The 18,428-nt window shown below is 37.1% G+C and overlaps 2 protein-coding genes across 2 annotated transcripts in view; one reads left to right on the forward strand and one right to left on the reverse strand.

The window, feature by feature from the left end:
- Positions 1-1,934: 1,934 nt before the first annotated feature.
- LOC131936001 (cytosol aminopeptidase) lies at positions 1,935-9,061 on the reverse strand. The gene is made up of 14 exons (XM_059292791.1): positions 8,948-9,061; positions 7,684-7,805; positions 7,206-7,366; positions 6,609-6,677; positions 6,350-6,461; positions 5,960-6,124; positions 5,488-5,643; positions 5,000-5,124; positions 4,535-4,623; positions 4,336-4,438; positions 3,925-4,004; positions 3,675-3,824; positions 3,044-3,137; positions 1,935-2,345 (listed from the first exon to the last, which is right to left on the reverse strand). Exons 1-14 carry the CDS (start codon positions 8,948-8,950, stop codon positions 2,287-2,289), a joined length of 1,488 nt encoding a protein of 495 aa, XP_059148774.1. The 5' UTR covers positions 8,951-9,061; the 3' UTR covers positions 1,935-2,286.
- Positions 9,062-14,870: 5,809 nt separating this feature from the next.
- Positions 14,871-18,428, forward strand: part of LOC131936009 (sodium-dependent neutral amino acid transporter B(0)AT3-like) — a 42,496-nt gene continuing 38,938 nt past the window's right edge. The window contains exon 1 of the mRNA XM_059292801.1: positions 14,871-15,033. Coding sequence (XP_059148784.1) covers positions 14,901-15,033 — 133 coding nt within the window. The 5' untranslated portion in view covers positions 14,871-14,900. The remainder of the gene's footprint in view (positions 15,034-18,428) is intronic.

Genomic DNA, 18,428 nt, shown 5'->3' on the forward strand with positions numbered 1-18,428 from the left:
GATTAAGACAACGTGAGGTCACAATGTCTCTACCCCCCCCCCCCTCCCCCTCGTCACACATCGTCCCAAAAGGTGTGAGACGTCATTTATGGACGACCCCATTACATAAATATAAACTATTGAATAAACCCACAAACCGCTTGACCGCCGAAGTTAAGAAAATTGTCATAAGGGGAAATTGTAAAACTACATAGAGCAATTTATGTCAAATAAAAACAGCATTTTAGGGTTTGTTAGGGCGTGGCATCCAATCAAAACCGGAGGTGGCATCCAATCAAAACCGGAGGAAACACGATATGGCCTGATGCCACCACACAAACGACCTAAAGACGTAGCAGCCCACTGTGTGCATGTTCCTCTATCCAGGACCAAGGGTTAGTTTATAAGACGCCACACTCCTGTGTAAAAGAGGGTGGAGGTCTTTGGATGTGTGTGAGTGTGGGGGAGGGGGGGTGAATAAGAAACTGTGACGCTACACAGTGTTAATTTTACTTAAATTTTTTAAATTCATAAATTTTTTAGCACATCTTTACGTGTGATTTTCAAGAATGCAATAACACGACCCGGATTTTCTAAACTGTGCATCAGTATATAATATGGTGATATTTACAACCAAACTTACTTAGCCAACAGTTAGCTACATATTTATTTGATTATTTCCCCTTGCCAATGGGAAATAACTCGATATTTATATTGTATTACTAATTATTTACTATGTTAGAATTTTTTTTATTCATTTCGGGGATTGGAAGCACCCAAGTGTGACATTATTCTAAGTGTGTATCTGATTTTTTATTGTCGTTTAAAAAAGACCCATGTTATTTATGAACTTTCCCCACAGCTAGAGCTCCCGGATGAAAAAAGGAACAGCTCCATCCTTCCAGTCAAGTCTAGTTTCCAGTAGGCCAGGCTCCAACTAAACAACCATCCACAGCTTACATGCAGTAGCGTAGCGAGGGTGGGGGGGGGAGGCGGGGGGGGGGGGGGACATATGTCCCCGGGCGCCGACCTTTGGGGGCACCAAAATGGGTTGGAAAAATAAATTGAAAGGTTGAGGGGGGTGCAAATCGAAAGTTTGAGCGGGGGGGGGGGGGGTGCAAATGGAAATCTCGAGGGGGGGGTGCAAATCGAAAGTTTGAGGGGGGGTGCAAATCGAAATGTTGAGGGGGGGGGATGCAAATCGAAAAGTTTGTCCCCCGGTCGCTACGCCTCTGCTTACATACTGTGTCATCCTCTACTTCCCAACTTTATCTCACTTCTCCACCATCTCCCTAGCATCATTCTTTAATCTTTAATCTTTATTCACATTTTTAACACAAACGACTGCACTGATGATTTCCCATACCCATCACTAGTGGGGTTTTGTCTTGAACTTAAACCATTTTCACCCAATCAGAACGATGATTTACTTTCCCAAACAAAAGTTAGGTACCCACCAGAGTTGAGTGGATTCAGGGAGTGGATTCAGGGAGTGGATTCAGGGAGTGGATTCAGGGAGTGGATTCAGGGAGTGGATTCAGGGAGTGGATTCAGGGAGGTGCTACGACCACTGACCTGAACACAAAACTTTTGGGTTAGCATTTAAATGCTCTACCATTCGACCATGCGTCCTATCCTGTTAGGTTAGAATAAGCATAATTTTATTTAATGATTAAATGTGTCTGTACTAAAGCACACACAAAAATATTTTAAAAATCTGATGAGTTTATTAGAAAAAATGTTCTTGATTAATAGCACCATGTTTAAAATGTTTACGTCTTTGAGCAAAAATATTTTTAAAATCTGATGAGTTTATTAGAAAAATGTTCTTGATTAATAGCACCATGTTTAAAATGTTTACATCTTTGAGGAAAAATATTTTTTAAATGTGATGTAGTATACATTTGTCACTATTATACATTAATGTGAATAAGTTTGATTTATTCATTTTTATTGATAAATTAATTTTATTTTGATAAACAATGCCATTTAGTTCAACAAAACAATACTATCCTTTAATTTTGTTTACATTATTCATTTTTCTGTTTATGGTTTTCTTACAATGAAATCAGTCTTAACATTTTTCTTTAAAATTCATTTACAGTTCGATCAGCACCATTGCATCTGAAAATTAGTTGTCAGAAAAATAATTTAAAATGTGTATGCCATTTTCGGTTTCTTCATAGTAAGTCCCCTTTTCACAACCATGCTAATAGGCTCCTGACTCACATTATGGTTAAATCTTGCTCTCTAATTAATTACCTAAATCATCATTTCTTATAATACTGAATAAAACTTAGTGAAATATTAAGCTTGCTGTTTACTCAGGTTTTCCAAGAATTGAACTAGGGTTCTTGTAGGGCGACCTGAAAAGGAAAATGTTTTAAATTTTTATGGAGAACATTTTTTCTTTCAGTGCAATCTAGTGTTAGGCTATAAATTTGATGTAGGATTTATATTTCTCTGTTACAGTAACTATGCAGGATTTATAGCTACCACTTTAGTATTATGCCTACATCCAAAAAATGAGTTAAATTCTGTAAGAATAATTTTATTATAGTAGGCCCTACATTATTTGATGTTGAGACATTTCTCTACAAAAGATGAGAAAGAGTATGTCTCATTTGAAGAAAATGTTAGAGTTCATTCAAATCAAAGAAATTAGCTGGAAGTATAAATGTGTATTTCGTTATAATAATTCCTTAAAAGAATTAACTTTAGTACTCCAGCAAAAACAAAAAAAAAGGCGTAGATATTACAACCAAATTAACCCAGCATCTATTAGGCTGAAATTCTAGCATACTTAGTAGAAATGATATTTTATGTGTGACTCAAGGTTAAAACAGTAAAGTGGTACATGTTTGAGTTGCTCACAACTCCGTTTCAGACTCCTGTGAGTCTGAAATGGTTTTCTCTTTCAACATTCTCAATAGGGCAATACTTGAACCACCAATAGATTGACTCTGCTTTTGCTTGCTTCAAGAGATCATTCACCAAGTTGGCACAAACAGGTTATCTTTTTAACAAAATGTGTCACAAAGTTAAGAAAGTTTTGTATAGGTACCTGACATCCCTTTACCCAAGTATGGCACATCACCATTGTTTGTCATAACACCTGCCATATCTAGATGGACCCAGTTGTCAGTTGACACAAATTCCTGCATTTAGAATTTACAGAGGTAAGTAACAAAGTCGAAAGTATGTTTAAATACTAGATTGTTATACAGCTTCACTTGATCAAGTCAGATACTATAGTATATGGCATAGTATAGATTTATATCTGCCTCAACTAATGGTAGAGTAAGGAATGCAAGGAAATAAGTATCATGCCGGTCATCTGTCAGTATAGTTCATGGATATATGTATAGACTCAAAGCCTACATTTGATACAATCACACTAAAGGCCTACATTTCATTTTGATACAATAATGCTATAGACCTACACTTGATACAATCATACTATAACTATATGCCTATACTTGATATAATCATACTATAGACTATACTTGATGCAATCACACTATTGTCCTACACTTTCATAAAGACAGATACTCTAAACCTACTTAATAAAATCAGATACTCTAAACCTACTTGATAAAATCAGATACTCTAAACCTACTTAATAAAATCAGATACTCTAAACCTACTTGATGAAATCAGATTCTCTAAACCTACTCGATAAAATCAGGATTTACCTTCAAGAAAGCAGCAGCAGTACAACTCCCTGCTTCTCTCCCCTTGGTGCCAACGTTGTTAATGTCAGCCAAATCACACTCAGTCATCTGTTTGGTGTAATGTTTAAATAACGGCATCCTCCACACCCTATCACCTGTTGCTTTACCTGCCTAAAATAGAAAGAAACAGCCTGAAAAACAAAAAATAATGAAGGCTTATCAAAATAAACCTATATCTCATTACCAAACTTAATTTGGATATTGTTCTTACATTGTGCAAATTTTCCCAAATATTTTCAGACTTTGTATACGCTGCTGTTGCCGCAGCTCCTAAGGCTATGATGACTTCACCTGTTATAAATATATTTATATCAGATGTAATGTTCATAATGTGAAACAATAATTTATTTGACATTTGTATACATATGTATGCTTAAATACATAATATATTTATACCAATATAAACATACATTTATATTTTACCTGTATACATGTGTGTGAGTGTATAAATATATAATAAACTAAGTTATGGGAATAAAGTAAACTTAAAATTGATTGAGGTGACTCCTTAGGTTTACTGTAGAAAAAAAAATGTAAACCTTTGTAAAATAACTACATAATTACATTTGATCAACACATTAATAATATAATACTTGACTTTTATAAGCTTAATTTTAAATACCTGTTAGAGTTGCAATATCCAAAATTAGCTTTGGTTTGAATGTTTCAGCATAACATAAAGCATCAGCCAGTATTAGCCTGCCCTCATAATCAGTGTCATTAACCTTTCAATTAAATCATTAAATTAAAACAAAATAAACACCACTGCCAAGATTGTATTTAACATGATAAAATAAACTTGTAATACAATCAGTTCTTACCTGAATGGTCTTCCCATTCATAGCCGTGACCACATCACCTGGTTTGGTGGCTTTTCCACTAGGCATGTTCTCACATAAAGGTGCTAGACCTTAGCAATAGTTTTTAAAGCAGTTTAATGTAGTGCATAAAAATATGTGCATTAAATTGTACAGCTGGCTATGAAACTAAAATCAGATGTGCAGATATTTTTTTAAATTCCAATAGTCAATTTGTTAATATATATATATGTCCTATTTAAGGCTTTGTGCAATTATACAAATTTATGCTTGAAACAGTATAACAGAATAGGAAATAAACTGTCAGATGTTTATTTTTTTTAAACTTAAAGTTTTACAAAACAAAGGAAATTTATATTCTAAAGCCACGAGGGACCTAAATATAAAATTGTAAAATAATCCATTAAACATTCCACTATTTATAGAGGCAAAAAATTATTCTTCAAATAAATATTTTTTAAAACTTACCTTTCACGTTGATAGGTAGCCCAAGTTTAGCAGCTGCTTGAATGCTGCTGACTACACAAGCTGCACCACTCATGTCTGCCCTCATTTCATCCATACCAAGTGATGCCTTGATGCAGATTCCACCACTGAAATATTAACATCTTCTGGAACTTGAGGCCATGTTTTAATTCTTTTATACAAACCATATCAAAACTAAACAACGGGAGTGTTTGATATAAACATCAATCATCATCTTTTCCATTCATGCCCAAAACACATGTGGCAGATGAAGTAGAGTTCATAAGTTTCAGAGACCTCGGCATATGAATGAATAGTGTGGTCAACCTTTGCTTTCCCTAAAATGAGTCAGAACTGGGTGGACTTAGGGATGTTATACTGACTTGACCTTGGATTCGAACTTAAGACTATTTAGGTTAGCAGTCTAGCTCTCTACTGCTAGGCCAAGCCATCCCACATAAACATCAATAGTAGTTTATAATTTTACCAACCTATCAAAAGTGATTCCCTTGCCAACAAATACAACAAATGGATCATCAGCCTTTCCACCTTGGTAATCAATTTCTAGAAACTTTGGTGGCTCATCTGATCCCTGGGTTACTGATAGGAAAGATCCCATCTTCATGGATTCAGCCCATTCCTTTTCTCTGAAAGTTTCACATATTTTAAAGATATAAACATCCTAAGAAGATCTATACAATGCATTGGTATGGTGAAACCTTACAGTAATGTTGACATTAAGATGATCTTCCAATCAACATACATCACAGTAAACTTGACATTAGGAAGATCTATACAACATATCTGACAGTAAGTTTGACATTAGGAAGATCTATACAACATATCTGACAGTAAGTTTGACATTAGGAAGATCTATACAACATATCTGACAGTTATCTTGACATTAGGAAGATCTATACAACATATCTGACAGTAAGTTTGACATTAGGAAATTCAACCTACCTCACAGTTACCTTGACATTTTTAAGATCTCCTAAATTCCTCTTGACCTGCTGGCAGAAGAATGTAGGAGTCATGAGATTAGCTGGGTTTTCTTGCAGCCATCTGACAAAGTTCTGGGCAGTGGCCAGTACTTGACCTCTTGACCACTGTGCCTTGGCATTTGACCTATATAGTAGACACATTAATCTGTATTATACTGTACACCTGATACGTAAATGTGTAATTTTTTTACTGGCTTGGTGGGGGGGGGGGAGCGGGGGACAATTTTGTGCTTCTGATCAGCTCATTGGGTTTTTACCAATTGGAACTGATTCTGCTGTACCAGATTTACACGAACATCAAAAGCCTTTTTGAATATTTTAAATATTTTAAACAGAAAACCAAACCTACTCATCTCCCAGGCCTTTAGTGTAGAGAGTGACATTCACTTTCGGTTTCCTTTTGTCTTCTTGTTTCAGATCATCAAAAGAATGCAGTGATAGAAAAGCACCTTCAGCAGCAGCTAAAAATGAAGACGTTTAATGGAGTGATTTACAAACAATAAAATAACATTATCAGGAATGTTTCAAGCAATAAAAGACGTACTTTAATTTTTTTAAGGGCCAAACCTTTGCTAATTAAAAAAAAATGCATAAAGTGCAAGTGTTACCTTCAGCATCTCCACATGCATCTACATCCACATCTGTTTCTCCCACTTCACACAAACTTAGAACTGCTCCTGAAGAGAAACAAATGGTAACGTTTTATTTGTATGGTTACTTAGGGTTCGTCCATAAATGAATAAATGACGTCACACTCGTAGGGAAGAGGGGGTCCGTAATTTTGTGACGGTGTGTGATTGGGGGGGGGGGGGTTCAGATGGTGTGGCGTCACTTTTTGCATTATAAAAAAAAGCAATGTTAGAAAACGAGTTTTAGCCGTTATTTCGCGTTTTAGAAAACGGTTTTAATCAATTGTAATAGGAATTGATCAAAATACTCTGTTGACAGAGTTCTGACAAGATTTTGGAAAATCATCGATGTTTTAAGAACAATTCAACAGCATTTTTAGGGGGTTGTTGGCTGAGGTGTGACGTCTGGGGGGGGGGTCTGGCTTTTTGTGACGACGTGTGACGGAGGGGAGGGGGGTGGGTAAAAATCGTCAAAAACAGCGTGACCCCTTAGCAGCATTATTAAACAAGCAACAATAAAAGCACTAGTAAATAAATGTGAAAAACAACAACAAAATAAAATAAACCAAGACTGACTTGCAACAGCAGTTCTGACATTTTCTTTTCCCTGATCAACCTGTTCAGTGTCATCATAGCCTTCATCTTGTTTCCCAAGGTTAGCTACAGTCACAGTAGAGTAGGTTTCATCAAGGCCATACAGCAGACGGACTTTACCACAGCTCAGGGTTTTACCAGCACTTACATAATAAAATAATTAAGCTAATTAGTAGTTGTAACAAAACTAATTGTGAATCCTTTTTTTTTTCAAACTACAGGTCAGCATCCCTAGCATACTAAAGCTACATTCAATGTTTATTCCAATTTTAAATTTGTTACACGTTTTTCCCTTGCGCGAAGGCCACCTGGCAATTCAGAAGATGTTAGATCTAGGACCTTTGAAACAGGATACCTAAACTTTTCAACTCAGTTAATTAAATCACTCATCGAATATAATTATAAACCACAACAAATAACCTGTATTTTTAGGCCCTACTAGATCTAGTAGTTTACATACATCTTTAAAACAGACTCAAGTTTTCCAGCAGTAGATTCATCAAAGCTTTTAGCAGATGGAGAGAATATAAATGGTCCATCTTTTTCATTTGGCTCATATACACCCAAGACAAGTCCTTTGCTCTAAAAAGAAAAAAATCAAAAACAAGATTTAAAAAATACTGATGAGCGTTGAGAATTGTGTAACCAACAATAAGTCTTGCTTTTTGTTTTAAAAACTAGATCTAGATCGTCTTTTTAAAAACAAATAAAAACAGTTGGGGGGGGGGTGTGCTCAATGCACTTGTAGATTTAAATATAAGACTTAGTTATCTATCTTTCATTGTTGTTAAATCGCAATTTAAAATTTATTACGGGCTAATTTAATTTAGCCAGCGTGTAGGTGTAGGCCTATCAGGTTGGCATATCTGGCGAGTGTATTATGTAGTTGCCAGTTGGCCAACTGTATACAAACAGTAGACAAATACGTGGGACGCAAGAGCCTATGGTAAAAAATAGACTAGTGTTATCTATACTGTTAAATCGGCTGCTGTGCTACATCGGTGACTGAAACACGTGTAAGCTTGTGCAATTTCTCAGAAACAGAGACCATCTTCATACTGTAGGCTAAATGAAGAAATATCTTGAAATATTGCCGAGACACAGTGGTCAGTGGCGTCGCTAAGTCGGGTATATGTATGTGTATATATATATATATATATATATATATATATATATATATATATATATATATATATATATAGCTGTATGTAATACAGCTGAATGTAAAGTTCTATATAATTAGCAGGTTTACGTCCAGGTGTCACCCCTCACCAATGTCGGAATCTTTGATTTCACTTAACACTTTTTAATTAATTAATCATTAAATAAGCTGGTAAAAAGTATTTTTCTGTAATACATTTTACAATAATTTGTCTTGTTGTCACATTTCTAAATGGTGTCACCCGGTGCGGTCCGACCCCCTGCCTCCGCCTCGCGACGCCTCTGTCAGTGGTATAGAGTTATCCTATAACAGACTTTTGTTGCAGTCTTCACCATACTTGACGCACTTTTAACTTAAACCTTACCTTTTGTTTTATGTTACAAACTGGCTCATACGTACAATGACCACATTGAATTCAGGAGATGGCAAAGTAAAAAGTAAACAAACTATTTCTAGTATAAAAATAATGGCATTGTGCATTAATTAATTTTAACACGTCATCAACCCCGTTCAAATCTCACCATAAAGAAACGTTGACATACAAGAAAAAAAAAATGTTTACCATGTTTGCAGGTTTCTGTCAGACTACAAGCCACTGCCTTACAGAATTATCTTAGATCTAACGTTAACTTTTTGCTGGATAACAAAATATAGATAACACGGGTCATATTTTACACACCCATACAGTGCCTTGTCTAATCGATCCAACCCTTTTAAAGGGAAACCGTTTTATTCAAATTAGGAGCACTGCACATTTCATTAGACGCTGTTGGTCACAGTACCCAGCTCCGACACAATATCTTTTACAGGGCAGTTCTGTTTCATGGTCTTATTAGTTAGATGAAAAGTTAAGTTCTTGTTTTCTTAGAACTTGTAGACCCCCCCCCCCCCTGCCCCAGCCCATCCCAATCAGCAAAAACTCATGACGGCAACAATATTTTGTTAGGGTCTAATGTTTCTAAAATTGATTAGTTAGTTTCGCCGTTGTTACATTTTTTAAAGCTTGTTTTTTTATTGTGTGCTAATCTCTCATAGGACGTCAGTGTTTTCTAATCCTGGTTCATGTCAACTTAGGGCTTAGAACATACATCATACATCCAGTGTTTAGGAAATAATGGGCAAAATCTTTATAAGCAGTTTCTTCCAGGCATCTCTTTAAGGGGGGGGGGGGGAAGGGCAGGTTAAATAGGATGTTGTTGTTTTCTATTATCGCAAGACACTTAAGAACCGAGGTCACGACAAATACCAAGGTCACGACAAATATCAAGGTCACCAGAAAGAACCTAACGGAATGGCTTTCGGTTTTCTTAATTTAAACAGACCAAGGTTCGTCCCACGAAATACAAGGCAATAATAGCTGTAATGACTTCTATAAATTGTGAATCGATAATAAAGATGCAGAATTTGTATATTAGTATATGTCTACAATATTTTTTTGTCGTGATTTCTCCTTAACTGAAAGCAAAAGAAAAAAAATATTTTTTAAAAAAGTTTCTTTAAACATAATATTTTTTTATTTTAATTTATTTATTTTTTTATTATTATTATTTGCGATTGCAAGTAATAACCGATACGAGTGCGTTAACATCAGTCAGCTGAAGATAACTGTTATTTTTATGGTCAATGTGGGGGTGGGGTGCAGGGAGGAAGAGCACTACCCTATTACCCCCATCCCCCCCCCCCCCCCCCCCCCCTCCAAGTCTACGCAACTAGCTATCTACATGTTACAATTTTCGTCAGTGAAATGTTTGGCTGGTTTAGATTTAGAATATTTTAGAACAAGGTTTAGGTTTAAACTTTAATGCAAACGTTTCCACTAATAGGGTAAGAGGGCTTTGTTGCAATATCAGCCAAAAGATTTCGGCAAAACTGATGGTGTCTATGTTTGTATAAGTCCGTGTGCTAGTCTTTATAATTAAAGAATTTCATCTTAACAAAGCTAGCTTTTGGAGATCAGCCGATTGTTCAAAATAAAATACAAATAGTTAGATATCAAGAACTTTCTACAATAAAAGGGAGACAATTTAGAATTGTTGATAATCTTGAACAGTTACAGTTAGTGAATATTCTCCCTTGATTTCATAAGCAGTAAATAGGATTTAAATAAATAATTTTTTATAGCCGATAAAACATTTTTTTCTCCTACAAAACAAACAAAAAAAACTAATTATTGTACAATTGTTACTAAACTCTTAATACTTTTAAAAAAAAATTCCTTAAAATAGAGTAAATGATTTTATAACTCATATGCTCTATTTTATGTAGAAATATAAATTATAGAAGAGCGAAGAGTTGTTGGGCCATTATTTTTTTGCACAATGGTAAACCATACCTTGGGCCTTAGAGTGTGGCCATAGTTTGAGCTGTGGGTGGCCATACCTTGGGCCTTAGAGTGTGGCCATAGTTTGAGCTGTGGGCAGTGTTTCTTCCAGACTTTTTTCTCCGGGGGGGCACTTGAAATTTTTGGGGGGGGGCGGTAGACCTTTCTTCGGGGGGGGGCGGACACTGTTAAAAGTATATATTTTCTATATAAATGATATAATTTTCATTTCGTTCGGGGGGGTGGTAAAATTTTTTCGGGGGGGCTTTGCCCCCCCCCCCGAAGAGATGCCTGGAAGAAACTCTGGCCGTGGGTGGCCATACCTTGGGCCTTAGAGTGTGGCCATAGTTTTAGCTGTGGGGGGCCATAACTTGGGCCTTAGAGTGTGGCCATATATTAGGCCAAAGTGTGAGGCCATAATTTATGCACCGTGTGAGGTAATATTTTGTGCTGTGGGAGAGGTCAATCAATGAAATGTAAACTCACATTGAACTAACCCATCTATTTTACACGGAAGATTTTAAACATTTTAAAACTCCACATTAGAAATGAGCAAGGTAGTCTTCAACACTAAAAACATACCCTTCTGATTCAAACTCACTTGACCAATTTACTTTCAATGTCTAAATACGGCGAACTTGGCATTTTAAAACAAGCTTTTATTTAACTTGCTCTGATTCAAACTTACTTGATCAACAAACTTTTAATATCTAAGTACGGCGAACATGGCATTTTAAAATAAGCTTTTATTTAACTTGCTCTGATTCAAACATATTTGATCAACAAACTTTTAATATCTAAGTACGGCGAACATGGCATTTTAAAATAAGCTTTTATTTAACTTGCTCTGATTCAAACTTACTTGATCAACAAACTTTTAATATCTAAGTACGGCGAACATGGCATTTTAAAATAAGCTTTTATTTAACTTGCTCTGATTCAAACTCGCTTGAACAATTCACTTTTAATGTCTAAATACGGCGAACTTGGCCTTTTAATTTAAAACAAACTTTTTAAAACCTGATTCCTGTCATCAGTTCGTTATTGGTGAAAACTTACGATCAAATTTTTTTTTTCTTTTCCTGTGAAATAAGAGTGACGTAATATTTGATTGAGTGAGTGAGGTTGATTGGCTTCTTGATAAAAACATCACGGGCTAAAGCGTCTTTACGAAATTATTACTGAAAGCACTCTAGTATTTAAAATAGTGTAATTGTAATTAGTAATTATCTATATATATAATTCTCTTCTTCGAGCCGTTAGAAAACAAGCTGCAAACGCTCTCCCTACCTCCCCACCCCTACATGGTTTTAGTGAGCTGTGTTCACTCTAAATGTTTACAAGCAGAGCCAACGATTTTAAACGTAGGGGGGGGGGGAGGAGGGGGGGAGGGAAGGAAGGGGGGGGGGGTTATGGTCCTTAACGAGCTACTTATAGTGTTTTAAAGAAATATTTTCAGTGTCAGCGTTGGTACTGTCGAATTCACAAATTATGAATTATTGAAAATTAGAAACAACTAAATAGCGGCGTATGTTATGCCGCGGGCCGGCTCGTTGTAAATACAATTTACTTTTTATTTTCCACTTGTAATCTGTCGAAATGAAATAAATATTGTACTTTTTTTGTTAAATAATACAACATTATGATTGGATTTAGTTTTTTAAAGAACTTTTACAAACATAACGTGTTTTATTATTTCCATTACGTTAAAGAGAAAATAAATGCTGAGTCTCAAGCACTGAATAAATTATCCATATTCTGCGCTATAGTTTTTATAATAGAGCAAAGAGCGCTACACATATTTTTCTCACTGAAACGCGGGTTCATCAGCGGTTTTCTTTCTTTTTTTTTTTTTTTTTTTTGTTTACAGCAAAGTTGGCTACCGGAAATGAAGCTGTCCAAGTTTCTCCAATAGCCGAGAAATTTGGACAGGAAAAAGTTGTCCGAAAATCGTTTTATTTATCGTATCACTTTCGCTGTTTTTTTTTAGTGTCAAACTTTGTTAGGACGACCCCGGGTTCTGATGTTAAACCAGAGGCTAACGTGGACGGTGATTGAAGAAGTTGAACTAGAGGTTAACTTGGACTATAGTTAAAGAAGATGAACTAGAATCAAGAGGCTAACGTGGACAATGATTGAAGAAGTTAAACAAGAGGCTAAACGGACGATGATTGAAGAAGTTGAACCAGAGATTAACTTGGACGATGATTGAAGAAGTTGAACCAGAGGCTAACTATGACGATGATTGAAGAAGTTAAACAAGACGCTAAATGGACGATGATGGAAGAAATTATACCCTAGGCTAAGATGAACGGCAGTAGTTAAGGTATTTTTGTGAGCTTGTAAAAGTAATTGCTATCATTAGGACGGAACTGTAGACTACACGCCTTGACTTGTTTCACAGAAATTCCGTTTAAAACGTGACACCCTCCGTTTATCTTCTCTACCAACAGTTTTTGTAAGCCAACATAGATTTAAAGTTCAACCTTTTATTTATGAAATACCCATAACAGAAGTTTTGCTTAAATTCCTCTAAATAGAATCTACTTTTTTTTCAAATGCTATGACGAGTTTTAATCTAGAATACAAGACAAAGGTCATAATATGTAACATTTCGTCAGAGCACTGTCAAATATAAATCACATACCGCTTCAGTCAAATACTCCTACAGTCACACATTTTTTCAGTCATATGTCACATACTATTTTATTCATCTCAGTCAAATGCTCCTTCTGTCTTCTCAGTCATAACTCCTTCGTTTATCTCTTTACGCACTTTTTCATAAATCCTAACCACATACTCTTTAGAAAATGTGCACTGTATGTCTTTTTCCGCTGCACAGTAAAACTAATACAGACCTTTCTTTATACAGAAACTCGTGTTATTAAGAACGAGAAAAGAAATGCCCATCACTCAATGCGGCTGAGTCTTTTGCCCCGGGCTCAGCACTATCGATATTCAAAAGCAGTCGATCACATTAGGACGTGCATCGAACGCAGCAATCACACAAGCTACCGACGAATGCTAATCTTTAACTCGAGTCTGATTAATCAACTAGCATAATGAACGCTTCACTTTTTCCCCCATTACGTCTGATGAAGAAATCCGAACGTTAAGTAAAATTGAGTGAGTCATGCATTGATCATCTCCCCTGTTGGGCTGATTGCTTGGTCACGTGATTTCACCGATGCACCTGATTGGATGCACGAAATTGATTTTAAAAAAAAAACTTTTAGTTTTTTTGAAAAAAAAATGTGTTGTTTTAAAGCTCTAAAAAGTCTATATAATGTCTTGAATATTTAAGTTTATTATGAATGTTATATTTAAAAATACTTGTTTCTATAGAAACCTATATATATATATATATATATATATATATATATATATATATATATATATATATATATATATATATATATATATATATATATATATATATATATATATATATATATATATATATATATATATATATATATATATATATATATATATATATATATATATATATTATGCAGACGAATTTATTTGTCTGATTCAGCCTTACTGACCTAATACGACAAGGAAAACAAAAATCGAATCGAGATGACGTCATGGCCGGAGGTGACAGCGTTCTGTCTCGCGGCGCGCATGTCTGCATTGAGTCGCGCGCGTGGATAGCAGCAGACTAACAAAAGCCAGTAGGTTACCTATAGCCCGACCCACGGACGTGTCGCCTCACTGCGCGCGTGCATGCAATCACTAGGGGCAGGGGGCCATTTCTACAAATCTCGCGCTCGCGTGAGGAACTTGTGCTGTGCTGCAATTTGGCGGGACGTCGCGTGAAAAAGGGGACAGCACTCGCTCGGACTGACTAATCATCACTTGGCTGTGTGGAACCGCTGTAATTTTCGCTGGATTTACTCATACTGGATTCTTATACTATTTGTGATCAATATATGTTTGATTACAATACACCGCGATAGAATTGTTCATTAGAGCTTATAGTATATCTATCTTTAAAATCTTAAAATGCTATTGAAGTTTTAACACTTGTTTTTAAGATTACATTAGAAAATATTGACAATCGATTATAGAAAAGTGATTACCGTGAAATATTAGCTTTAGTTAGTTTGTGTGTGATTCGGTATGGATAGGCCTACTAAGCTGGATTGGGATAGTGGATTTTAAGGCTGTGGTTCAAACAGGGTTCACCATGTCTGACTCGGGGGATTTGAACCCCAACCCTTCCAAGTGGAGTCTGCTGCAGATTAGTGCCATCTGCGCTTTTAGCTCACTCGGCTACTGCGGCTTTACGTCACTTCCGTTTTACGTTTATGCACACACTGGTGAGTACATTCTTGTGTCACGCTAGGGTAGAAAGTTTGGGTACAACGCGGTGTGTCACGTTGGTGGGTACACTATGTTGTGTCACGTTGGTTGGTACATTCTGTGTCACGTTGGTGGATACATTTGGTTGTCACGTTGGTGGGTACATCGTGTGTCACGTTGGTGGGTACATTATGTTGTGTCACGTTGGTGGGTACATTATGTTGTGTCACGTTGGTGGGTACATTATGTTGTGTCACGTTGGTGGGTACATTATGTTGTGTCACGTTGGTGGGTACATTATGTTGTGTCACGTTGGTTGGTACATTCTGTGTCACGTTGGTGGGTACATTCTGTGTCACGTTGGTGGGTAAATTTAGTTGTGTCACGTTGATGGTTACATTTAGTTGTGTCACGTTGGTGGGAACATTTTGTTGTCACGTTGGTGGGTACATCGTGTGTCACGTTGGTGGGTACATTATGTTGTGTCACGTTGGTGGGTACATCATGTGTCACGTTGGTGGGTACATCGTGTGTCACGTTGGTGGGTACATCCTGTGTCACGTTGGTGGGTACATCGTGTGTCACGTTGGTGGGTACATTATGTTGTGTCAAGTTGGTGGGTACATCATGTGTCACGTTGGTGGGTACATCGTGTGTCACGTTGGTGGGTACATTTGGTTGTGTCACGTTGGTGGGTACAATACGGCGTGTCACGTTGGTGAGTACATTATGTTGTCACGTTGGTGGGTGCATTATGTTGTGTCACGTTGGTGAGTACATTATGTTGTCACGTTGGTGGGTGCATTATGTTGTGTCACGTTGATGGATACAATATGTTGTGTCACGTTGGTGGGTACATTATGTTGTGTCACGTTGGTGGGTACATTATGTTGTGTCACGTTGGTGGGTACATTATGTTGTGTCACGTTGGTGGGTACATTATGTTGTGTCACGTTGGTTGGTACATTCTGTGTCACGTTGGTGGGTACATTCTGTGTCACGTTGGTGGGTAAATTTAGTTGTGTCACGTTGATGGTTACATTTAGTTGTGTCACGTTGGTGGGAACATTTTGTTGTCACGTTGGTGGGTACATCGTGTGTCACGTTGGTGGGTACATTATGTTGTGTCACGTTGGTGGGTACATCATGTGTCACGTTGGTGGGTACATCGTGTGTCACGTTGGTGGGTACATCCTGTGTCACGTTGGTGGGTACATCGTGTGTCACGTTGGTGGGTACATTATGTTGTGTCACGTTGGTGGGTACATCATGTGTCACGTTGGTGGGTACATCGTGTGTCACGTTGGTGGGTACATTTGGTTGTGTCACGTTGGTGGGTACAATACGGCGTGTCACGTTGGTGAGTACATTATGTTGTCACGTTGGTGGGTGCATTATGTTGTGTCACGTTGGTGAGTACATTATGTTGTCACGTTGGTGGGTGCATTATGTTGTGTCACGTTGGTGGGTACAATACGGCGTGTCACGTTGTTGGATACATTATGTTGTGTCACGTTGTTGGATACATTTTGTTGTGTCACGTTGGTTGGTTCATTATGTTGTGTCACGTTGGTGGGTACATTATGTTGTGTCACGTTGTTGGATACATTTTGTTGTGTCACGTTGATGGGTACATTATGTTGTGTCACGTTGGTGGGAACATTATGTTGTGTCACGTTGGTTGGTTCATTATGTTGTGTCACGTTGTTGGATACATTATGTTGTGTCACGTTGGTGGGTACATTATGTTCTGTCACGTTGATGGATACAATATTTTGTGTCACGTTGTTGGGTACATTATGTTGTCACGTTGGTGGGTGCATTATGTTGTGTCACGTTGATGGGTACATTATGTTGTGTCACGTTGGTGGGTGCATTATGTTGTGTCACGTTGGTTGGTTCATTATGTTGTGTCACGTTGGTGTGTGCATTATGTTGTGTCACGTTGGTGGGTACATCCTGTGTCACGTACATTATGTTGTCACTTTGGTGTATACATTATGTTGTGTCACGTTAGTGGGTACAAATGACGTATGGCCTCGGTTGGTACATTATATTGTGTCACGTTGGTGGGTACAAAGTTTTATGTCACGTTGTAGGGTAAAACGTGTATTACTTTAGCCGGTACAATATGTGCTATTACGTTGATTTTTATATTCATTATATAATTAGTGCTATAATCACGAAAATAAAAACAAAAAACTAGAGCGCTCAATGGTAAAGAACACAAAACATTATCATGCGTGTACTCTAGTCTTGGCCAAGTATAAAGGAAGCCCAGCACGGCACATCCATGTTATTTTACCCAGGGCAAAATGTGATGTTACATAGAAGTAAAATACCACATTATGCTAGAATTTTTTAATAATAATTTTTAATAAACATTGTTTCAACTTGATTTTCTTAACACATTTTTTGAAGCACTACTAAGCGTTATACATGTGTAGTAGTTTCTCTGTTTGATTTAAAAAAAAAACTGGCTTTAAAATACAGTTGCTGTAAGCATATTCTCTAAAACACACAAGCTGTTTGGTTGAAAAAAAAAACTCTACACACGTAAATAATGGGGAACGGTGCGGTCAGGGGAGGTAATAAAACGCTATCACCGCGAGTTGGTGAGGAAATGCGAGATCCATTAGATGAAAGCGATAACCAGGACAGAAGGAAAAAAAATCAATTATTGCCTTTAAGTTAACAGGCTCGATTCTTGTGCTAGCGATACAGGGGTTAAATGTATAATAAGCTTAGTATAACGGTCGTTGTTACTTATGTGATGTGATATAGTTGTGATAACAATTTTAAAGATAGGATGGCGAGCGATAAGGTCTACTAAAACTACGACAGTTAGGTCGAGTCGGTAAAGCTCATGATTACTAAACCCAAAAGCCCCTTGTTCGAACCCTCAGGCTTGAAGGCTGATAGCAACTGATCTAGAAGAGAATATTAAAAAAAACTGCTGCTTTGTAGTTTGTTCTTAGATAGACACAGAGTTTCTTCCAGGCATCTCTTCAAGGGGGGAAGGGGGCACCGTCGTCGTCCCCCCCCCCCGAAGAAAGTCTACCGCACCCCCCCCCCCCCGAACGAAATGGAATTTACATAGGAAATATATACTTTTGAGAGTGGGTCCCCTCCCCCCCCCCCCCCCGGAAATTGTTGTCCGCCCCCCCCCCCCTCCCCCGAAAATTTCAAGTGAACCCCCGGAGAAAAAAGTCTGGAAGAAATACTGGATAGACAAAGGCTATGGAAGCTAATCCAAAAAGATAAGCAGGTTGAAATCTGAGTCAACTGTCTATATGGTGCATAACATGTTAACACATAATGCTTAATTTTTTGTGGAGGATATGCCTTCCAATGTTCTAATTAAGTAAAAGAAGAAGGCTATAGTTAGTGATGGGCGAGGGTGTTTTATAAA

Source organism: Physella acuta, unplaced genomic scaffold, assembly GCF_028476545.2.
Source record: "Physella acuta isolate Inbredline_101_S28 unplaced genomic scaffold, ASM2847654v3 ptg000164l, whole genome shotgun sequence".
Classification (NCBI taxonomy): domain Eukaryota; kingdom Metazoa; phylum Mollusca; class Gastropoda; family Physidae; genus Physella; species Physella acuta.

Bases quoted from the DNA above. Each gene is read 5' to 3' on its own strand.
- LOC131936001 (XM_059292791.1), bottom strand. The intron at 6,678-7,205 runs GTCAGTCTTGGT...GTTTCTCTTCAG, and splicing joins TGTCAGAACTGCTGTTGCAA to GAGCAGTTCTAAGTTTGTGT. The intron at 3,825-3,924 runs GTAAGAACAATA...TTTCTATTTTAG, and splicing joins TTTGGGAAAATTTGCACAAT to GCAGGTAAAGCAACAGGTGA.